Source organism: Hemiscyllium ocellatum, chromosome 9, assembly GCF_020745735.1.
Source record: "Hemiscyllium ocellatum isolate sHemOce1 chromosome 9, sHemOce1.pat.X.cur, whole genome shotgun sequence".
Taxonomy (NCBI): domain Eukaryota; kingdom Metazoa; phylum Chordata; class Chondrichthyes; order Orectolobiformes; family Hemiscylliidae; genus Hemiscyllium; species Hemiscyllium ocellatum.
In genome coordinates, this window is record NC_083409.1 from 91037333 (window position 1) to 91062516 (window position 25184).

At 40.2% G+C, this 25184-nt stretch overlaps 1 protein-coding gene across 2 annotated transcripts in view; it reads right to left on the reverse strand.

Annotated features, from left to right (window-relative positions):
• agla (amylo-alpha-1, 6-glucosidase, 4-alpha-glucanotransferase a) overlaps positions 1-25184 on the reverse strand; it is a 97870-nt gene that overhangs the window by 67173 nt on the left and 5513 nt on the right. For both annotated transcript variants that reach the window (XM_060830569.1, XM_060830570.1), the window contains exons 3-6: positions 19327-19534; positions 16739-16908; positions 5489-5692; positions 957-1138 (exon numbers count right to left, since the gene is read on the reverse strand). In XM_060830569.1, the coding sequence (XP_060686552.1) occupies positions 957-1138; positions 5489-5692; positions 16739-16908; positions 19327-19534 (764 nt within the window). The remainder of the gene's footprint in view (positions 1-956; positions 1139-5488; positions 5693-16738; positions 16909-19326; positions 19535-25184) is intronic.

Genomic DNA, 25184 nt, shown 5'->3' on the forward strand with positions numbered 1-25184 from the left:
TGCAGAGAGTTGTGAGAGCATGGAATGCGTTGCCAGCAGCAGTTGTGGAAGCGAGGTCATTGGGGATATTTAAAAGACTGCTGGACATGCATATGGTCACAGAAATTTGAGGGTTCGTACATTAGGTTTACCTTACATGAGGATCAATGATAGGCACAACATCGTGGGCTGAAGGGCCCGCTCTGTGCTGTACTGTTCTATGTTCTAGGTCAGGCAGCATCCGAGGAGCCGGAAAATCGACGTTTCGGGCAAAATCCCTTCATCAGGAAAGGCTAGAACTTGGAGTGCTTAGTATCAAACTAAGAGGAGCAGATTTAGGACTGAGTTGAGGAAGAATTCCTTCACCCAAAGGGTTGTGAATTGTGGAATTCCCTGCCTAGTTAAGCAGTTGAAGCTACCTCGTTGAACGTTTTTAAGGCAAAGGTAGGTAGATTTTTGAACAGTAAATGAATTAAGGATTATGGTGAGCAGGCAGGTAAGTAGAGCTCAGTTCGCAAAAAGATCAACCATGATCTTATTGCATTGCGGAGCAGGCTCAATGGGTCAGATGGCCTATTCCTGCTTCTATTTCTTATGTTTTAAGTACTCGTGTGATCGTGTGCTGCATTCATAACAATTCTCCAGGCAAGGAAATTTCCCGTGTATACAAATGCAAATAATACTTACACAAAGTGAGTTAGCTGATCTCAACCATAACTGGGATACTAAAAGGTTATAGCACTCTTAGGCTAAGGAGTATCATCAATGACAAAAAATGGCCAGGCTTGTCTCCCCACCAACTGCTGTCCTCACCCTCCTTCTATAAATGAGGGCAATCCAAGTCAATGACTTGGTTGACTTCCAGCATCCATTTTGTTTTGTGGTTCTCCCCACCCCTAGTATTGCAGCTCACACCTTTCTGAAGAGATATTCTGAGGGAAAAAAGGATGCTTCGATAATAATTGCCTTGTGCTTACATTAAGTTGGTCTCCAGTTTCAATTCGAGCAGGCAGTCCTCTATCCTGATATTTCCCTTTGGCCACATCACAAGTAAAATGCCACAAGGCTCGATCTAAAAGCCAGGCTGGTTTCAGATGAGGGGAGTTTAAGATGTTGTAGGAACATTCTGGGTGTTTCTTCAGCCAGCCACTGTTGGCAGCTAGTGAGTAAATGGGAAAAAAAAATTAGAAGCAAACATTCACTATCCCTTATAAAACTTATAGCTGTAAAAAGGTAGACATCAGCTAGACCTTCATTCATAATGCACTAACTCTGCTATGTTCTATTTCAGAGCAAAATATTGCAAAACCTTTGTAAAATTAAATGAGATACACCAATTACAAATAACAATTAAACCATAACCTGTTCTCCATACTTGTGATATTTCAACCTATTTCATTAAATCTTCTTGGAATATTTTGAGCCCACATTTATTTTCCTTTGTATTTAGCTCACTAAAATTATAGAAAGGAATGAGTTGCTGCCTTGAATGCCAAAATTAGGATGATTAGTTTTGTTTTACAGAACCTTCACAATCCAATAGCTTCTTTGTTAGAAAAAAAGCAAATAGTTTGATGCCTATTCTGTTTTCTGATATTGATAATTATAATCTCATACTCTTCCACAGGGGAATTTTCACAGGAGGTACACAGTTAATGCAGGACTTTGAAACTTTACGTCAATAAATGCATTAGTTGTAGAAAGAGAGGAATATTTGAATATAGGACAGGCACTTCCCTGCAAATATAGAGTAGCTCAGTTGGTTGGATGACTAGTTTACAATGCAGATTGATGCCAAAAATTATGGGCTATTTTGTTTTGCACTGATTACTCATTAGGACATGAAAAGAATACCAACGTAAAGGAGAACAAAATATATGAGAGAGTGTTGATTAATTAAGTATCTACTCTGATCGATAGAAGCTTGCCATGGAGAATGCACCAGTTAAATAAGAACTGACAGGTTAACTACCAAGCTTTGTTTATATCTAAACCAGACAGATTAAATTGACTTGGCCACAACACTGTCCTGAGCAACGCCCCAGGTAATGGCTACAGTCTGTTTTGTTAAGTGTGAACAGCGTTAAATATGTAAATGCGCTGGCTGGCTACAGAGTTCAAGATCCTCTGTCTTAATACATGTAGCTTCCACGATGTTAAAGCTACATGGCAAGCCCAACTGAATTTTAAACTGGTTGTTAAGTGTAATTCTTAGCACGTTCAGAAATATTCAGATGTTGGATCACATCCCGTGTCAGACTCTATTTTTCATAGCAACGCCTCTTACGAACCACAGTTCACTCTCCAACCTATCAGGGTGCTTCTCAAACACTATAAAGGTTGGCTCCCATTTACACTGGTACATTCACAAATAGGAGTTAGAGAGATATCTACAGCCATTCCACCCATTATGTCTGCACCAGTTAAAAACAACCACCTAACTGTTCTAAACTAATTTTCCAGCACTTGGCCCAAAGCCTTGTATATGTTGGCATATCTAATTACTTATAGAGTCATACAGCACAGGAGGAGACCCTTCAGTCCACCTTCTTCAATGTTACAAGGTTTTCTGCCTCGACCACCCTTGCAAGTGAGTCCCAGGTTTCCAGCATCATCTGGGAGAAAAAAAGTTTCCTCACATCTGCTCTAATTCTTCTGACCCTTCCCTTAAATTTATGCCCACGATGAACCCAAGGCAAAAATGCATCAATCTTTTGTTACCCAGTAATACTTAAGCATATTAAAAACAATAATATAAATCTGCTAACAGATTGAACTAAAAAGCCAGTAACTCTCAGTACTGTGCATTAATGTTACATAACCCTTATCTTCAAGGTTACTATATACGATTAACATATTAAATGAAGAATAAGACTCCTCAAAATATCAAACTACAAATGCTTCCTACAGAATTCAAAGTTAAAAATAACAACACCAGGTTACAGTCCAACAGGTTTATTTGGAAGCACTAGTTTTAGAGAACTGCTTCTTCATCAGGTACTTGTGGACTAGAACAAAGAATAATATTTCAGTTGAAAATAAACTGCCTAATTGCACAACTAACTTAATTCTTCATCGTGCAGCCTGTTCTAACTTGACATTTCAAAAGCAGTGTCAAATGCTCAGCACCCTGACCTTTACAAAAATAAATAAGGCTCGTCATCACGAATGTTGAGTCTCAAACATCACCCAGTGTACACTGCTGCTAATCAGTCATTACTCTTTAAATAGATGACATTCCACCTTTGACATTTTTAAACTCTCTCCTGCACATGGCTATTTCAAATCAGATTATGAAAATACAAGGTTCAAGGGCGCCTTTAGTACACTTAGGTTGAATTGGTTTTGAATTTTTCACTAGTTTTAAAGAATTCAGAAAATAGTGACATTACGACCACTCACCCTAAATTAACTCAGCCACCAGTCTCAAGTGTATAATGTTGTTTATCATTTTTAATTGAATGCATCTTAATCAAAAGCAGCAATCTCTTGGACTGACAGTATAAACAGACTAAATCAGTTAATTTAATTAAGTTGCAGATATTAAGCAGCTTTAACAGGATTTAGTGGAAATTTGTAAGTGGGTATACTTGTGCAACAGCTCAACACATTAAAGTAACAAAACAATTGGATGGAATCACAAAACAGTTGATAAAAAGATTTCCAAGATAAACTGGTTGAAGAAGCAACTGTTTATTTATTTAGTTGCTCAAGCTACATGATTTCCACACTGACTCAGTAGCAGAATTTTTACCTTTAGTTGGAAGATTATGGTTTCAAGTCCCACTCCAAAACTTGAGCACATTGGAGAATGAGTACATGTGGAAATACAATGGACAGACATAATTCCAAAAAGCTGCTCGAGATCTTGCCAAGTGAAAATTGTCAACCATGTTTCTAATCTTGCTCCTAATTGATATATTTGTTATATTCATACGTCTCCTTCATTAAAACAATAGAACTTCCCAGGACAATTTATGCCTAATGTTGTCCTAAAGTTATGAAATAAACAAATAAATGCAAGTCTTACTTTCAGATTGTATATACTATGAAATGAAGGTGTGAAGGCAATACAATGAACTACAAACTTTGGATTTTTGCAGTGCAACTTTATTCTAGATCTAATAACCGGAACTAGTACAAAAAAACTCTTCACAATTAATTTTGAAATATCTAAATTGTAAATACAATGAGACTTAATTTTTTATTTAGAGAAAAGGTTTGTTTAAGCCCCAAAAATTATAAAAAGAAAGGTTTCCAATAATAGCTTCAAATAGTAGGTTTTTAAGTCCAGGACTTGAGTATTGTTGAAAAAAAAAGTATTTGTCAAGTTCTTTTATCCTGCACTCATCAGAACAATGTCTTGAGCAATCAACCTTTCTGGTTAAAACTTTAAACAAAGCTTGGCAGCTGTCAGTTATCAATAACTAGTGCATTCACCATGGCAACACCTCGACCTATCACTTACCAACCAATCAACACTCTCCTCTCTCAGCATAAATGTTGTTTAACTTTTAAATTTCTTGCTGAATTTGCATAATCAGCTCAAGATAAAAATCTTTGACAAAACAAGTCTTATTTCAGCAATATTGTTAGTTTCTGTGGATTAGACATACAAATGATGCTTTAAAGTATAAGAAGATAGAATGACATCAAGTGACAATTTTTTCCAATAAACATAGATGTACAACACAAAAAAATTAAATGTTTAAATCGAAATAAAAACAAAGTATTAGAGAAACTCAGCAGGTCTGGCAGCATCTATAGAGAGAGAAACAGAGTTATTATTTCAAGTCCAGTATGACTCTTCATCAGAACTCTCAATTCTCAGTTCCTTTATCTGGCTTAAGGCCATAAGACATAGGAGCAGAAATTAGGCCATTCTGTCCATTGGAACGGTTCTGCCATTCGATCATGGCTGATAGGTTTTTCAACCCCATTTTTCCACTTTCTCCCCTTAACCTTTGATCCCCTTGGCATTCAAGAACTTAGCTATCTCTGGTTAACCAAGATTAATAATTTTGAAATGCAAATTATAACTCAGTCCTCTTGCAAAATAATAAATCAGTGCTGATGACATCCAGCTTTACCTTAGTGCTATTTTCTCAAAATGCTCCACCATTACTAAATTACCACTTCTTCTAACATTCAGTATCGCATGAGCAGAAATGTCCTCCAATTAAATAATGGGAAGACTGAAACCAATACTTTCAGTCCTTGCATCAGACTCCATTCCCTAACTAATAATTCCTTCCCTTTTTCCCAAGCAAAAGTCAGAGATGGAGTCAGTCTGTCACAACTTTGGGTGTCCAAATTTGATTCCAAGGTGAGTTTGTGACCTCATCTTCAAGCCAACACTAACCCTGGCAAGTCCATCAATCTGCCCCATCTCAGCTCATCTGCTGCTGAAAACCCATTTATGCATGTTATTTTCAGACTTCACCATTCCCTCAACCTGATACAAGTGTGTCTATCATAATAATATTGGAAATTCTCCTTAATTTAGTACCTGTATGGTTGTAGACCACATCTGTTATGCAGAGCATGTTCCACTCCTTTTTCAACTTCTCCACTAGCCTCGCAACATCATTCCAAGTGTGAATTTTTTGAGGCCGAGAAAAATCAGGGTTTAGTTCCAACTGGTCTGCTAAGGAATAGCATGATCTGGACAGTCCAAGAGTTTGTAATGGAGTAAAGTGTATCATATTATAGCCTATTAAAAAGAACAAATAGAAGTTATTGCTTAATTCTGTTCAAATAAATTAATGCAGAACTTCAGCCAGTAATATAATTTTATAACTAAGAACAAAGAGAACAAAGAAAATTTACAGCCCAGGAACAGGCCTTTCAGCCCCCGCTAGCCTGAGCCGATCAAAATGTACTGTCTAAACCCGTCGATTAATTCCTCAGCATCTGTATCCCTCTACTCCCCACCTACTCATGCATTTATCCAGACGCATCTTAAATGAGTCTACCATGCCTGACTCTACCACCTCTGCTAGCAACGTGTTGCAAATGCCCACCACCCTCTGTGTGAAGTACTTGCTGCGTGTATCCCCCTTAAACTTTTCACCTCTCACCTTGAAAGCGTGACATCTTGTTATTGAATTCTTCACCTTGGGAAAAAATGAAACTATAGCCAAAATTTAATAATGAGCAAAGTTTTCCAATTTGCAAATTTGGTTGCCCCCAGATAAATAGTTTGCACTTGTACAGCTTTATAATCTTTGGCACCAAAGGATGATCCAAAATGCTTCATAATCTTATTGTCAACATTGCCTGAAAGAGTAGTTAAACTTATCTCACAGGCAAATAAAGCAGTTATTTAACATCATAGAAGATGAGACCTTTTTTCCCCAATAGTATTGTTAAGGATGAATGCTAACTGTGTTTTATAAAACAAGTGGCATTGCATCATTTATTCCTATTACACCTAATAAGCAGATGTTCTCCAAAAAGATATCCTTGCTCTCAAATTTTATGCTGCATTAGTTCAGATTATATGCTGTAGCGCATCTCGAATAGAGTTTCTGATTCAGAGTCAAAGTTTCCTGAACTGAGTGAAATTAATTCTTCAAATGACTTAACTTAACTGTGTATTCTAATTGATTTCATAATTGTGGTGTGCATTTGTATGTAGAAGGTTGAGGAGTTAGAGTAAAGGTCAATTACTGTATATCAGACCAAACTAGCAGAAAGCAAGTTAAAATGTCCTTGCTAATTTTAATTGCTCCACCATTGGTGGTGATGCCTTTAACTGTCTAGGCACGAAGCTCTGGAATATCCTCACTACATTTCTCTGCCTCACTTTTCTCTAAGACATCCTTAAAACGTGATTCTGACAAAGCTTTTGATGATTATGTCTAATGTTATGTGGCTCTGTGTAATAATCTGTTTTATGACATTCTTATAAAATGTCTTAGGATGTTTTATTACATTAATGATGTTTTATAAACATTAAGTTGTTACAGTCTGACATGGAAACTTTATTTGGAAGCAAGCTGCAAAGCTGTACGCTTTTTGAGCCTACACATTTCAAACAACATAAATAAACTGGCAAGGTAAATGTGGGCGAGGACTAGCAGTGTAAATAGCTGACCTTGCTTAGCTATATGGAAAGCAGCTTGTTCAGAGAAACAAAACTAATATGAGATAACAATACAGATGTGAATACACATAACTGAAGGTGGCTGAACAATTTAAAAAATAAATATATGCCTTCTCAAAACTTAAGAGGGCTCCCAGGACAACTGGAAACCCATAATTTGTGGACTACCACAAAATAAATTTTAATTAGTCAGCAAATTAAATGCGGCATGGTTGCTCAGTAGTTAGCACTGCTGCCTCATAGCACCAGGGACCCAGATTCGAATTCAGTTTGGGCGACAGGCTGCGTGGAGTTTGAATATTCTCCTCATGCCTATGCAGAATTCCACCAGGCAGTCCAGTTTCCTCCCACAGTCCAAAGATATGTAGGATAGGTGGATTGGTCATGCTAAATTGCCCATAGTGTCCAGGGATGTGCAGGCTAGGTGAATTAGCCATGGTAAACGTAGGGGTACAGGGATAGGGTGGGTGGGGAGGGCTGGGTCTGGATGGGGTGCTCTTCGGAGGAGACCTGATGAGCCAAATGGCCTATAGTCCGCATTGTAGAGACTTTGTGAAAAATAGGTTGCATCAATGCTCAATGTAATGTCATGTCATAATGTAGAGATTAACAATATTGTTATCAGATAATGTACACATAACCTTGCCGATTAAACCTCCCTGACCCAGGATTTCACAATAGTTATTGTTGCAGCACCAACCTTTTTATTGTGATAGTATTAATGGTAATCACGTTTAAAAATGAAGCCATTTCTAATTGTTGTAGCTTGAATTTCATATGATCAACATCTCACAGCTTAGTAATATCTTATTCATGCAAGCATTTTAGGGTTGTTTTCATATGCATTCTCTCGGATTAACTTGACTCCAGCATTTTAGACATTTTTTTTTAAACTCCTTTTTCATGCCAACAATATTTGTCATGTTGGAGAGAAAGTTTTCATCTTGAGCACCCAACATCCATATTTTATCTAAAATACAGCACCCACAATTGTTTGAATTCTATAAAAATAACTGCCAATTGTACTTTTCAGAATATTGTACTCTCAAAGGAAAGGACACTCCAGATAAAATGGAAGCATTTTGGCAGGAAAGAAACGTTAGCCAAAAGGAATCAGTTCTATGTAATACCTGGTTGAGCCAGATTGTTTAAATTAACTAAGAAACAACTCTGCTTACGTAAATGTGGGGCCTGGATCACACTCAAAGCAAATGCAGTGCCTTTCCGTTAAGGTAGAGTCAACAATCCTTTCAAACTTCAATTACTTTTCCTTTGTTCTAACCTTATAACATTAACTTACACGATATCAAAAGTTCACTCGACATGAAACTTTCCTATGCAATTTTCAATGGGTGTAAAACAAGGTGAAACAGGATCATAAGTAGGTGCTAATAAATGGAGCTAGGTTAGAAATTCATGTTATTTGCTTTGAAGGTAACGATTGGTAATGATTTATTTTCTTTAGAAGCATTTCAGTTAATATATTGAATTGCACAGTTGAAGGTCACCAGATAGTATGCAGCAACATTCTTGGGAAATAGAAATGTATTGAGTGGATGAACCATTGATCCCAACTGCAAAGAAAGCTCAACAATTGCCAATCCATCCTGCAGATTCACTGCCTCTATTCCTGATGAATGGCTTTTGCCCGAAACATCGATTCACCTGCTCCTCGGATGCTGCCTGTCCTGTGCTTTTCCAGCACCACTCTAATCTAGACTCTGGTTTCCAGCATCTGCAGTCCTTGTTTTTACCTTCTAAATTCTGCTAGTCTGATTAGATATTTATGCCAACAACCCCAGTATCATGTGTATGGCTTCTGAAATGAAGAACTGTTGACAATGCAAACTTGTCATTTGTATTTTTATGAAAAAGCATCATCGTGTTTCATATCTAAACCAGTTACATTTATCCTTCAGGCGTAAGAATGAAATTGCTTCAGTAGCTTTGATCAACGAGGCACAGGGAAGGTTCCTGGTACTGTAGCTACCATATTTAGAGTCTGTCTTTTGTCATTCTATGAGTGAAATTTTCTCAAGCCTGAATGACATTTGACAAGTTACTTGGGGAAATATTCTAACAAAGGAAAAATGAGATTCTTGACTTTGAAAGGAAAAAGAGTCCAATTTTGTGCGTAATGTTTTATCAGTAACTGCCAAGCAGTGTATTTGCATGCACTAACACTTTTATTGTCCAATGTCAATTCATTATATGCAGCTTGGATTTGCCCAGGAAGTGGAGGGAGCCTAGATAGAAGCTATTCCAGACATGACAGTTATCTGGCAGTTGTAGCTCATTTTTTCTCTTCTCCAAGTATCCATCTTGGCCAACAGTCCTGAACACCTCAGAGCACACTCCACGGACAGCAACTGCCTGCATTCTCCATTCACAAGGGGTGGCATCAGAAAAGCACCAGCCTCACTACATTAACAACCATATTATCGTGGGACTGGAGTCACATGTAGGCCAGACCAGATACAGATAACAGATGTCTCTCCCTAAATGACATTAGGTGAACCAGATGTGTTTTCCTGACAATCAGCAATGGTTTCATGATCATTCAGCTCTTATTATCAGATTATTGAATTCAAATTTCACCATCTGCCATGGTGGGATTCAAACCCAGGTTCCCAGAGTATTACCCAGGTCTCTGGATGATTAGTCTAGTGATAATACCACTAGGACATTGCTTTTCTTCTCTCACAGAAAGGAGACGACACAGAAGCTAGGAGCAGGAATAGACCATTTGGCCCTTTGAACCTCTCTTGCCACTAAATGCTCTATTTCAGGATATCTCTGCAGGAGTTCCTCAGTGAAGGGCCCCAAGCACAAGCGTAATCAGCTGCTTCAAAAATAATCTTCCCTCCATCTTAAGGTCAGAAGTGTGGTTACTTGCCAATGTTTGCACAACATTTCAATGATTGCACAATGATTGCACCATTCATGAAGTTTCAGACACCGAAGCAGTCCATGTACAAACGCAGCATGACCGGGACAATATTCAGAAAGCGGTAAGTAACATGTAACATTTGTGCTGCATAAATACCAAGCAATGGCCATCTCCAACATGAGACAGAGAATCTAAGCTCTGTCGTTTGACATTCAATGGCATCATCATCACTGAATCTTGTATTAATAACCCACTTTCACCCTGCATCTTTGTGTTCAAGGGATCAAAACAACTCTCTTTCATTCTTGAAAGACATTCAACGCTTTGGCCCTAAATGCTTTCAGTAGGAGAGAGTACCACAGAGGCATCACTCTTGAATGAAGACATTTCTTTTCATCTCAGTCTTAAATGGCTGACCTTGTATCCTTAGACTGTGACCTGTGGACCTCGTGATCATTGGGAAATCCTTTTTACCCTGTCAGGTCCTGGTTGAATGTTTATCTTGTCATTATTCCAAGCTCTAGTGGATAATGTCCTAACCGATACAGTTTCTCTTCATATGTCAGTCCTGCCAGAGACCGAGACATTCTCAGTCCAGTCTCCAATCCAAAAGAATATGAGCCAGTTAATGCAATAGGTGAATGTTACATGACCTAGTGTACTGAGAAATTATAGACAGGCAGTGCGTATCTCAAACCATAATAAGAAGTGGCATAGTGCATATGAAATGGAAACTGAAGCTCCCCCAGAAAATAATGACTACAATATGATAACTTTGACTTGGTGTGCACAAAAGACAAAAGAAATCAAGACACATAAAGCAAGTGGAAAGCAAAATAAAGAAGCAAATCAATTTGAGGTGAAACATAGATTGCTTCTATAAATCCCCAAAAGAGAAAGGTGATAGCCTTCTGGAGATAACATGTTACAGGCGCAAAGATGAATCAAAAAACTTGCCAGGAGTCTAAAATAATATTCACAGGAATAAAATAAAACCAAGAGAAAGGTAAAAACTACAATGGATGTTATTTGAGTTAAAAGAAAAGATGAAAATAGTAGTTAATATGCTGAATGATTTATGCTTTCAAGTATTAACCAGGATAGATGTAACAAACCTTCAAAAACAGCAAATGCTTAATAAAATGACCAATAAAATGGAGGTCAGAGAATAAATGCACAGGGACAGAAGTCACATATTACTAAACGCTGAAGGACAAAAGAAGACATTGGATTTAGGAGCTCACTGAATTGTTAAATCAGAAAATTCTAGGGTTCAGGCCATTAACCACTGCTATCCAACAAAGCGTACATTTTCCTCCTCTTTCTGTCAGCCAATTTCTTATCTACATCCAGGTTTTTATCCAAGATTAAACAGGACCTTTTGTGGAACATTGCCAAATGTTCTTTGGATGTTCAGGTGCACAAGTCTTTTTACAAGCAATGTGACATGCTCCTTCCTTAAAAAAGTGCTGAGATAGTTGGGTAAGTGGGATGTCCTTTTTCAGAGCTCATTTTGATTCCAGTTGTACAGATAATCAAATGGTCAATTTAAATTATCACGGCATATGATTTTTTGATAAATAACTGTTAGCCCCTCAAAATTACACCTATGCTGAACCCTAATACACTAAATGGTCGAGTAATCTATTAGATTATTGATACTAATGATAACATAAACCATAGAGCAGAAGTAGACTATTCAAGCAAGAGATCATGGCTGATCTGATAATCCTGAACTCGACCTTTCTGCCTTTTCCCTGGAACCCTTGATTCTTTTACTAGCTATTTTGGTCTTGAACATTCTTAACAAGCTAGTCTTGACAGCCTTCTGCTGTGAAGAATTTCATGAATTCACTACTCTCCCACAGATGAAATACCTCCTCATTCACATTGGGTCGTGGAATACAATGACGACCTATATCTCCCTAAGGGGATATGGCATGCGTAAAACGCGTACTATACAGTGATTATATTTGTTATAACATCAAAACAAACATCCCGAGAACAGCATGAGAGTGCACCTTATTCCTGACAAATGGGGTCTAATTTGTTGTATTGGCTGATACTTTTAGTTACTGATTAAGGACTATATTCTAGAGAGAACCATGCACTTGAACTTCAGCACTCAGCATACAGCCAACTGCAAACACAAAGTTACATCTGAAGTGCCGATATCCAAGGTTAACTATCGCTTCTCTCAGTATAACATCAAGGAATTGATTATTTATTTGTTCATGGAACATAAGAGTGTCTCAATCACTCTATTTCTCATTGCTCTGGAGAAGGTGCTGGTGGACAACTGCATGTGGTATAGACATACATCTCAGACGAAAGTTCCAAGATGATGAGCAGGAGAAGAAGTAACAACAATTTTAGATCAGATTCAGATCACTTACACTGTGGAAATAGGCCCTTTGGCCCAACAAGTCCACACTAACCTGCCGAAGCGCAACCTACCCAGACCCATTCCCCTCCACCTAACACTACAGGCAATTTAGCATGGCCAATTTACCTTACCTGCACATTTTTGGACGGTGGGAGGAAACCGGAGCACCCGGTTTCTGACACAGGAAGAATGTGTGGAATTTGCACAGCCAGTCGCCTGAGGCTGGAATTGAACCCAGGTCTCTGGCGCTGTGAGGCAGCAGTGCTAACCACTGTGCCACCGTGCCGCCCACTGCAATCGCCAACCCTGACACAGCACTGCAAACTTGGCTGGCTGGCCTGCCTCAGCCCTTCAGATGGTCAGAGAGACTTGGCCCTTGACTTTTCATTCGGCAGTTGTTGTAGGTTTAGAAAATGCTATCAAAGAAGCATTGGTGAATTGTTGCAGTGTATCTTACAGATGGTATACATAGCTGCTTTTGTGCACTGGCACCTGAGGGTGATTAAGATAGTTGGTGGAGTAACAATCCAGTTTACTTCTTAAGAAAATTCCCCAGCATATTATCAAGCCTCTCATTCAGGATGTGGATAGTATTCCTTCATAAATCATGACAAAGATAGGTGGAGGGTCAGGTACGGTTGAGAAAGTGGCAACGCTGCAGAAGGAATCAGGCTAGGAGACGGGGCAAAAAACATGACAGATGGAATACAATGTGGGAAAGTACAAACATTATGCACTTTGAATTTAAGAGACTGGAACATGGAATTGCTAACACTTTAAAGTAGTGTTCCTCCACAAATCACAGCAAGTGAGCATTGCATGCTAGAGATCAGAGTCAAGAGTGTACTGCTAGAAAAGCACAGCAGGCCAGGCAGCACACAAGGAGCAGGAGTATCGATTTTTTGGGCATAAGGTCTTCATCAAGAATGAGGCTTGTGGGCCAGGAGGCTCAGAAGTAAATGGGAAGGAGATGGGGCTGGAGGGGAAGGTAGTGGGAATGTAGATGAAGGTGGGGTGAAAGTAATTGGTTGGAGAGGAGGGTGGAGTGGATAGGTGGGAAGGAAGATGGACAGGTCAAGAGGGCGGTGCCAAGTTGGAAGCTTGGAAATGGGTTAAGGTGGTGGGAGGGGCAATGGTCCCTGGCCCACAAGCCTTATTCCTGATGAAGGGTTTATGACCGAAATGTCGATTCTCCTGCTCCTTGGATGCTGCCTGACCTTAATAATGTGTTGCAGAAAAGCACAGCACATCAGGCAGCATCAAAGGAGCAGGAGAATCGATGTTTCGGGCGTAAGCCCTTCTTCAGGAATGAGGAGGGTGTGCCAAGCAGGCTAAGATAAAAGGTAGGGAGGAGGAACTTGGGGGAGGGGCTTTGGGAACACGATAGGTGGAAGGAGGTTAAGGTGAGGGTGATAGACCGGAGAGGGGTGGGGGCGGAGAGGTCGGGAAGAAGATTGCAGGTTAGGAAGGTGGTGCTGAGTCTGAGGGTTGGAACTGAGAAAAGGTGGGGGGAGGGGAAATGAGGAAGCTGGAGAAATCTGCATTCATCCCTTGTGGTTGGAGGGTTCCTAGGTGGAAGATGAGGCGCTCTTCTTCCAGGCGTCGTGTTACCATGGTCTGGCAATGGAGGCAGCCAAGGACCTGCATGTCCTTGGCGGAATGGGAGAGGGAGTTAAAGTGTTCAGCCACGGGGCGGTCGGGATGGTTAGTCCAGGTGTCCCAGAGGTGTTCTCTGAAACGTTCCGCAAGTAGGCGGCCTGTCTCCCCAATGTATAGGAGGCCACATCGGCTGCAGCGGATGCAGTAAATGGTGTGTGGAGGTGCAGATGAATTTCTGACGGATATGGAAGGATCCCTTGGGGCCTTGGAGGGAAGTGAGGGGGGAGGTATGGGCACAAGTTTTGCATTTCTTGCGGTTGCAGGGGAAGATGCAGGGAGTGGAGGTTGGGTTGGTGGGGGTGTGGATCTGACGAGGGAGTCACGGAGGGAGTGGTCTTTCCGGACGCTGATAGGGGTGGGAGGGAAATATATCCTTGGTGGTGGGGTCTGTTTGGAGGTGGCGGAAATGACGAAGGATGACACAATGTATCTGGAGGTTGGTGGGGTGGTAGGTGAGGAACTGTGGGGTTCTGCCCTGGTGGCGATTGGAGGGGCGGGGTTCAAGAGCGGAGGAACGGGAAGTGGAGGAGATGCGGTGGAGAGCATCGTCAACCATGTCTGAGGGGAAATTGCGGACTTTGAAGAAGGAGGCCATCTGGGCTGTTCGGTGTTGGAATTGGTCCTCCTGGGAGCAGATGTGGCGAAGGCAAAGGAATTGGGAATATGGGACAGCGTTTTTACAGGGGGCAGGGTGGGAGGAGGTGTAATCTAGGTAGCTGTGGGAGTCAGTCGGTTTATAGTAAACGTCCGTGTTGAGTTGGTCGTCTGAGATAGAAATGGAGAGGTCTAGAAAGGGGAGGGAGGAGTCTGAGAACTGCATCTCCACATACATCAGCATTTACTGCATCCGCTGCACCCGATGTGGCCTCCTTCACATTGGGGAGACAGGCCGCTTACTTGCGGAACATTTCAGAGAACACCTCCAGGACACCCGCACCAACCAACCCAACCGCCCCATGGCTGAACACTTCAACTCCCCTTCCCACTCTGCCAAGGACATGTAGGTCCTTAGCCTCCTCCATTGCCAGACCATGGCAACACAACGCCTGGAGGAAGAGCACCTCATCTTCCGCTTAGGAACCCTCCAACCACAAGGGATGAATGCAGATTTCTCCAGCTTCCTCATTTCCCCTCCCCCCACCTTTTCTCAGTCCCAACCCTCAGACTCAGCACCACCTTCTTGACCTGCAATCTTTTCCCGACCTCTCCGCCCCCACCCCCTCTCAGGCCCATCACCCTCACCTTAACCTCCTTCCACCCATCGTATTCCCAACACCCCTCCCCCAAGTTCCTCCTCCCTACCTTTTATTTTAGCCTGTTTGGCACACCCTCCTCATTCCTGAAGAAGGGCTTATGCCCGAAACGTCGATTCTCCTACTCCTTTGGTGCTGCCTGACCTGCTGCGCTTTTCCAGCAACACATTTTTAAGCTGTGATCTCCAGCATCTGCAGTCCTCACTTTCTCCTTGTTCCCTGACCTGCTGTGCTTTTCCAGCACCACACTCTCCACTTCCTCTACAAATCCCAATTTCAACTGTTACAATTGGCTTTGTCCTTTGAAAGCATGTCGGATCTTTTCAAAACTCTGACAAAAGTTAATTATTGCAGAGTGAACTATTATTTTAAACACAAATGCAGAAATGAGGCTATTTCATTTTCCCCTAACTTTAAACTTGAGTTAGCATTTGTCATTACTGAAAATGGAAGGCACTGTGGCTAGCACTGCTGCCTCACGGCGCCAGAGACCCGGGTTCAATTCCCACCTCAGGCAAGATCTGTGTGGAGCTTGCACATTCTCCCAGTGTCTGCGTGGGTTTCCTCCAAGTGCTCCGGTTTCCTCCCACAGTCCAAAAATGTGCAGGTTAGGTGAATTGGCCATGCTAAATTGCCCTTAATTTTAGGTGAAGGGGTAAATGTAGGGGAATGGGTCTGGGTGGGTTGTTCCTCTTTGGAGGGTCGGTTGTTGGGCTGAAGGGTCTGTTTCCACACTGTAAGATACCAGAACATAGCATGCATTACAAAATCAACAAATGACTCCAAATCATATTTGACTTCAGTTTTGTTTTCATCCACACTGTAATCTAAACGTAATCTAATCTAAGATCCTTGGTGAAGGTCTAAGATCAATAGTATAGGATACCAAAGAGGAATTAATGAGTAAAATCAATGCAAACCCATGAATTGCAGAAGGCAATGAAGATTGAAAGGCTATAAATTCCATTGAATGAGGAACAAGGGATATCTCTTTTTTTTAAAAAGTGAGAGATTTCAAGGGAAAACATGAGCAAATACAATGGTAGCTTTGGAGAACTGACAAAAAAAAATTCTGGAAATCACTAATCACAACTGCATGGTGTCAATGGAAGCAGATGAAGTGCATAGTGTCTGTGAAGGCATCTTTGAGCTTAATCAGTAAAGGTATTTGGAGACAGAGAGTCTGGAAGGAAGGTGAAAAAGAGAAGGGTGTGAAGACAGCACACACATTTAGGATCACTTGTTGAAAGGGAGAGGTTTCATCCTTGTATTCTATCTAGCTCAGAGAAACATTTGTAAACATGAAAACAAAACTGAAGTCAAATATGATTTGGAGTCATTTGTTGATATTGTAATGCATGCTATGTTCTGGTATCTTATTATTTATACAGATTAACCAAATGCTTGATATTTTTCACAATACTAAATGTTTATAATTGGTATATTTGTCAAGTCCACATTACCTGAATGCCTAGCAACATTCAACCGGGCCTCCCATTCATCCAACTGTCCCAAACATTTGGATAAGAATGTCTGGGCACAAATGCAATCCAGTGGCAGGATTTGATTGTCATGTCCAACACGTAGAATAGGGTCCACAACTATAAACCCTGCACCAATCCTTTGATTATTTCTGAAAATAAGAAGATATGAAGTGAGACATTTCAGGTTTCCCTTAATTCTTTGGTGTTATTACTATTGATATATTCCACTGAAAGACAAATAAATTTGCATCTTTCCACTTTCATTTCACCACCCCACCTCTCTGATCATCATATATTCACCCTGCATATCATGCATTTGAAATAATGGTATTTCGCAAAAAATGCTTTGGGCATTTGAAGAATAAGGACATATCAATGTATCACTACAGTGCAGTTTCTTTACACAATTTATCAAAACTGTGCACTTCAACATTACTTTATGATGGCTACCATTATATTAAAAACACATTTATTTTCTTTCCTCAGCATGTTTTGCAGCTCTGAATGAAATTCCCAGAATCTATAGCCTGCAAGTAGAGAAGGGTTCAGACCTCTCCCTCTGCAGGTTAAGCCAACTTTTCATGTCAAACTAGAAATAGTAAAAATATGAAAAAGTGAACTTAAAGGTCAGCCAAATGAATTTCCAGTTGTAATCCTCTTAGCTTAGGTTATCTCAGTTGAAAGATTCATGGAAGAATCAACTGTGGTATCATTCTTCTCCAAAGGGAATATTTATAGAAAGGTGATCAAGAATTGATTTCATAGAAATTGACTTCAAATTGCAAACCAAAAGATTGTACCAATTGCCAAATCATATGCCTAACAATCTATCAGACTAAGTCTACAAAGAACAAATATTAAAGGAACGTAGTTATGAAGATAGCCTGTCCAAAAGTAGAATAGGTCAATGTTGGGAAAAGATGAATCCAGTCATTTCAAGAAGTTACACTGCCTCCGGCATAAATGCATTTGTTGCCTCTCTATTTGATCCCTGCAGCCTAGGTGCTGTAGGTACACTAATAGTGCTATTAGGAAGGGAATTTCAACATTACAGTGAATGAATGGCAATGTAGTTCTAAACCAGGATGGCAATGTGAAACGAAGGGGAATTTGCAGATGGCAATATTTCCACACATTAACTCCATTGCCCTTCTATTTGGTAGAGGTCACAGAATTGGAATGTGCTGATGAAGGATCCTATATGTGTTATTCCTATGTATCTTGTACATAGTACACAATGCTGCCACTATGCATTAGTAGTTTAAGGAGTAAATGTTTAAAATGGTGGATGGGGTGCCAATCAAAGAGGTGGCTTATCTTAGTTGGTACTGTTGGAGATTATTCTAGAGATTATTCTATATATGGTGATCAGACTTTGATGGAGAGTTAAGGGGCGGGTTACTTGGGGTAGAATTTCCAGTCTCTGACTGCTTTTGAACCCACAGTATTTGTAGCTGGTCTAGTTGAGTGTCTATTCAATGGTGATTCCAATAATTTTGATGGTGGGGGATTCAGTAATAGTCCTTCCATAGAATGTAAGGGGAAATGATTAGATTGCCAGTTTTTAAAAGAGGCATTCATTTTGATAAAGGCAGTAAGAACCTTCGACCTACTTTTTTTTAAGAAAAATTTACTTAAAGGAAGGAATGGTAGAGTTGTTGGCAAAATAAAGTGCCTAAGTAAAAACAGGACGCATCCTAATAATTTGAAAAAAAAATAGATTTGGTGGGTGGCAAATTTGCTACCTAGTGTGCAAAAGAATTTTTCAGACAGCAAAGATCCCCGTTTTGACATACTGAGGTAGATGAATTCCAACACCGTGGTAATCAATTTACTCTGAAAGATCTCTATAGCCCTTTGCTCAGCAACGGAAAAGAAACCCAGCTAGATCCTGCCAACTGGAGGAAGTACATCTCATCTTCCACTCGGACCCTAAAACCACACAACATCAACACTGACTTCATTAGTTTCCATATCTCCCATCCCCCATCTCATCCCAGATCCAACCCTCCAACTCAGCACTGCCCTCTTGACCTGATTTACCTGTCCACCTATTTGCTCCACCGCTCCCATTGACCTATCATAATCACCATCCACCTATCATCATCCAACCTACCGTCATTCTAGCCCCAACCCCCATTTATCAGCCCCCTTCCCCATCCACATTCCTGAGGAAGGGCTTATGCCTGAAACATCGACTCTCCCGCTCCTCATATGCTGCCTGACCTGCTGTGTTTTTTCCAGAGCCACATTTTGATTCTTATTGCTGCTTTGTCATTCAACACATCTTGGAGGATATGCATGCTTAAGGATGTCAAGCAAAGACACTGCAGGTTCAGTTGCACTGATTTCTAGTTAATTAGTCTGCAATCACTCACTGCTTATATTCCATATATGCACGTGGAAAGGTTTCCAGAAAGTGGCTGATTTTTTTTGAACCACAACCCAAAATGATTCAACATATTTGAGAGAAAATTGGAGAAGCAAAAGTAAAGTGAATTGTGGAAATATTTAAACAGAGTACCTTATCTCTCAAGATTAGGAAAGTTATCTTCAGTTAAGCTCACCTATTCCCATAATGAAACTGAAAAGATCCAGACATCTGCAAAATAATCGCACAGTATTCATCAGAGTCATCGCCTCCTTTTGTATTCTGCCACTGCAATGTCTGAAAGTGATGACGGTCAAAACTTTCTGAAGCAACTGGATAGTTGACGTGGACATTAACTTCCTTCCCTCTTAAAGATGGACCAAGGCGAAACTGCAATTCATATCCTGAAAACGAGAACAGAAGGAAAGAAAAAACATTTTTAGTTGAAAGTGATATGTGACATTAGTTGAACGAGAATAGTTATATGGAAATGTACTGCAAATCACACCAATTGGCAAACAAACGATACTCAAAAATTTGCCCAGTTCAATTTCTGGTCAATGGTAACCCTAGTACTTTTGATAGTGGAGGGTTAAGCAATGGCTTTTCCACTGATAGCTTAGGGAGATTATTAGATTTTCTCTTGGTGAAGATGATCCTTCTGCACTTAGGTGTGTTTAGCAAAATAAGTACTGTTCTGAAAGTTTCAAAACAGAAGTACCCTATACCAGTAATTAAATTTTAGTTGTTGAACATCAACTGAGCAGACAACAGCTTTTCTTTATTCAAGGTAACAAAATAAATCCTCACTGGAAGAGAAATAAACTCACAACTAAACAGCACATCTCAGCAAGCTTTAAATAGTCAGGAAGGAGAGATCCCATTGAAGTGAGACACAGGCCAAATGACCACATAGTTTGGGAATTTTAGAAAAGCATGGGAATTTGGTTCAGAGGGAATGAGATACTTGCTGGTTGATTTTTTTTTTATTCATATTTTGTAAGGTCTTTTAACAGGTTTAAAATGAAGCCCAATATCAGGGGTCCAGCACAAAGCAAAGAGTGACAGCACAAGAAAACTAAGTTCATTGGTTGGTATTGATGATAATTTAGACAGAGTGTGACTCTGGAAAAAGCACAGCAGGTAAGGCAGCATCTGAGGAGCTGCTGAGCCACACTCTATCCACTCTGACTCTCCAGCATCTATAGTCCTCACTCTATCCTAGTTGCTGATAATTTGATTATTATAGGTTGCTTTCAGTTGAAAGGAAACAGGAGAAATATTTGCTGGTTACAATCAAAAAGACCTGTAGGAAAATTTTAAAAAATTAAAAACTATTTAAACAAAATAGAGACGCAGTACGAGGTGATGGGTTGCATCTGCATGGTGTGGGAGATGACAATCCACACTGTGGTTCATAATGACCATACCTGTAAGATGTACTGGTTGCTCTAGCTCAGAGTTAATGAGCTGGATTCTGAGCTTCAAACACTGTGACACAACAGGGTGGAGTGAGAATTATCTGATTGTTGTGTTTCAAGATGCAGGTAGATCAACTACCTCTAGTGGTCAGGGACAGGAAGATATAACTGCATGCAAAGCTGGGAGATGGATCAGAAAGTAGTACTGAAGGAGCCTCAGCCCTTGAGTTTGTCTAATATATTTGAGATTTTTGCTCTCTGTATGGATAAGTGCGGTGGCTGGAGGGAGGATGAACAAACTGACCATAGCTCTGTGGTGCAGGGAGCCATTCAGGAGGGGGGGGGGGGGGGGGGGGGGGGGGGGGGGAAAGAGGACAGAAACATAGTTATTACCAGGAATATTATAGATGGGGGAATAGACGCTACACTCTGGTCAGGATCGAGAGTCCTAAGCGCTGTTTTGCTTGCCTGGTGCCCAAACTCAGGATATCTCATCTGAGCTACAGAGGAACTTGGGAGTGGCAAGGGAAAAATGCAGTTGTCATGATCCACGTAGGTGCCAATAATATAAATAGAAAAAGAGGAAAGAGGTTCTGCTGAGGGAAGATGAGTAGCTAGGGGCTAAATTAGGAAGCAGAATCAATGAAGGTAATAATTTCTGGATTACTAACTGAGCTACAAACTAAATGGCACAGGATCAACAAGATTAAAGAGGTAAACATGTGGCTCAAAGATTGGTGTGGAAATTCAAATTCATGGGACATTGGCATCAATTCTGGGGAAGGAGGGGACTGTTCCAATGGGACAGGTTCCACCTAATCATGCTGGAGCCAGAGTCCTGGTGAAACATGTAAACTGGGCTGTGGATGGGGCTTTAAACTAAATAGTAGGTGTGACGAAGTTGGGCGGGGGTGTTGTGGGGGGGGGGGGGGGTGGTGGTGAGGTTTGCTCAGTCACATGGAATTGTTTTAAATCAAAGGTAAAGGATAAGGTAGGAATACAGGTTAGTGATGGGGTTGATCGCGATCATAAAATATGAAGGTCATATTGTACCAAGGAACCATAAAAATGGGAAGAAATTTGATGATAGAACAAACCGAAAGGCTTAGTATCTTAATGCACAAAGCATTCAGAATAAGGTAGATGAGCAGACAGCACAAATCAAGGTAAAGAAACGTGATTTCATAGCCATTATGCAAATGTGGTTACAAGGAGATCAAAACTTAGAACTTAATATTCAGAGGTATGTGACTTTTCAGAGAGAGGATGGGGTAGCACTAATAATAATAATAATAATAAATGAATTGAAGACACTTGTGAGAGATGAGCTAGGCTCGGATGATGCAGAGGTTTAAAAAAAACACAGCAAGGGAAAGAAGACATTAGTATTAGCGTACAGACCCCCAAAGACTAACCACTCTGTGGGAAAGGCTACTAATTAACAAACAACAGGAGCATGTAAAAAGAAGAGAGCAATAATTATAGGTGATTTTAAACTTCATGTTGACCACGTTAATCAAATTTGGTTAGAGACAAAACAACTGCAGATGCTGGAATCCATAATAGACAGGTAGGAGGCTGGAAGAACACAGCAAGCCAGGAGCATCAGGAGGTGGATAAGTCAATGTTTCAGGTGCAACCTTCTTCAGGACTGGGGATGGATGTAAGGGAAGCTGCAAATAAAGGGGATGGGGAGGGAAAGGATACCTATGACTATTAATTCATAGAGTGCATTAGTTTCTGTGAGCTTTATGCCATGGAGCCAATCAGGGAGAAGCCTATCTTAGAACCAGTAATAGGTAATAAGGCAAGTTTAATAAGTTACCTTTGAGTAAGATTCCCAAGAGGAAGCGGTAATCATAACATGATGAATTTAATATTCAGTTGGTGAGTGGGAAACTTGGGTCAGAAACAACTGTGTTCAACTTAAATAAAAAGAATCCAAATGAAATAAGTTTAGAGTTGATAAAGTGAACTGGGCAGATAGATTAGTAGGCAATGATGGACATTTAAAGAGGCAATTCATGACTCTCAACAAAAATACATCCCAGTAAAGAGGAAAGATTTTAAAAAATGATAAACCAATCATAGCTAAACAAGTTAAGGGGAGTATTAAATTGAAAGAAACAGCGTATTTGGAGGCCAAAGTCAGCAATAATCCCAAAAACTGGGATAAATTCAGAATCCAGCAAAGGAGGATTGAAAAGATAATGAAGACAGAGAAAATAAATTGTAAGGGGAAACTAGTAAGGAAAATAAAAATTGATAACGAGAGATTCTTTAAATATATAAAAATGATGAGAGAGGTCAAAGTGAACATAGGCTCTTTAAAAATAAATTGGGGACATGGTGTTGGGGAACCAGGAAATGGCAGAGGACTTAAAACAGATATTTTATTTCAGTTTTTATAGTAGAAGATACGTCAAACATTCCACGAATATTAAAGAATATGAGAGAGGAATTACTAAACAAGTAGTGTAAGACAAACTAATGGGTCTAAAGGCAGATAAGTCCCCTGACCCTGATGGTTTCCATCCTTGGATCCTAAAAGAAGTAGCTACAGAGAAAGTGGATACATTGGTTATAAATTTCTAAAAACAGTAGGAACCTGGAGAGGTACCAAAGGATTTGTGGGGTGACATGGTGGCACACTGCTGCCTTACAGCAACCTGGACGCAGGTTCGATTCCAGCCTCGGGTGACTGTGTGGAGTTTGAACGCTTTTCCACATCTGCATGGGTTTTCTCCGGGTGCTCCAGTTTCCTTGCACAGTCCAAGGATGTGCAGTTAGGTGGACTGGCCATGCTAAATTGCCCCGTTGTATCCAGGGATGCGCAGACTAGATGTATTAGTCATGGTAAATTTAGGGTTAAGGGACTAGGATCGGATTCAGACACTTTTAATTTATTAGTTTTGACTCAATGAACAACAAATACACATTAACTGATGCTGTAGAGAGAAACAAAACGAGCAAGCACTTACAATGAACAATTATGTCAATATGGACTGAAGGGAGCAAAGGAACAGGCCAAGTCTAATGGAAATATGAAAATAAAAAATCAATCTGGATCAGATATGGAATGAACTCGAACAAAGAATTGCTGGGACATGAAGACCATCAAAATTAACTCTGTGAAAACATTAGGCGTATAAAATAACTATAGTGTTTCTTGAAGGGATCTGGAGCTGGGATTTAATGCATCTTAAGATATGTTTTGATCTGACCAATTCTATTGAAAATACAAATATCACTTTCATTCTTAACTAGCATTAAAACATTATCAACTGGAAATGCAAGAGTGCTGAAGATGAATCAATTTATCATAGTTGAAGTACAGCCGCAATGTTCCAGAGGGGCATGATTCGCTAGAGGGCCATACCCAAGACGTTCACTGCCAATCCTGAATCTCAATATTTTGAAAGACAGAAATGTTCTCCGAGTGAATTCAAATTCAATGGAATCTGGTGGTTGAAAGCAAAGCTAACAACAAACAATAAAGAGCAGCCGGGGAACTGAGCATTCCAGTGTTGCAATGACAGTAGATATTACAAAAATAGAGAAGTAACATTATTAACAGCTTCAAATATGATTTAAAGTTTGAGGCATCGGGGAACCAGGTAACAACAGGGCAACATAGGAAATCAGAACTTGCTGTAGCACATCATTCATGTAACTGCACACAAGAAGAGGGTGGCGTGGTGGCTCAGTGGTTAGCACTGCTGCCACACAGCACCAGGGTTTGTATTCAATTCCGGCCTCGGGTGACTGTATCTGTGGAGTTTGCACATTCTCCCTATGCCTGTAGTTTCTTCTGGGTGCTCTGGTTTTCTCCCACAATCCAAAGATGTGCAGGTCAGGCGAATTGGCCATGAGAAATTGCCCATAGTGATAGGTGCATTAGTCAGAGGGAAATGGGTCTAGGTGGGTTACTCTTCGAAGGGCTAGTGCGGACTTGTTGGGCCAAATGACCTGTTTCCATACAGTAGGGAATCTAATCAAATAACCAGTACTTTAGGCAAAGAGATTAGGAAAATAGACGCTAGCTGGGAGAAGCTTGGAGGTTAGCTTTCTAAGGTGCAAGTGTTGCAGCAGATGAGAAACTGGAACCTCAAATTAAATGTCAAAATAGCAGAGAATGCAAACAGTTTAGTCCTGCCTTAGTAAGTGAATGGAAAAAAGAGATAAGAATTGTGATGCTTGGTATTGATAGTGGCAAGGAAATGTTATTGGCTGAACAGAATTGCTATAGTCAGTGTTCAACTGCATTAAATTGTGACTGAGTCAAGAACGTACTGTTAATTGAATTTTGACAACAAAAAGCAATGGAGGAAATGGGAAGCATACCTTCATTTACTCAAAAGTTGATCTTATGTCTATGGAATATAATGGAGGAATAGGAAGACGTCAAGGTTTGGGAAATGGTTCAAATATGGGATGAGAGGAAAAACTTTGGTTGGAGCTCATGTGGCTACAATCAGATCAGTAAAAATAGAGCTATATTAAGATGCCCCACTGAACATGACAAAGGACAGATGCTCGTTCAGAATGTCAATGTGCAAAGCAAGTAACAAATGAATAGTATTTACTCTATGGTTACAACCATAGAATTGCTTGTGACTTTTGCTAATGTAAT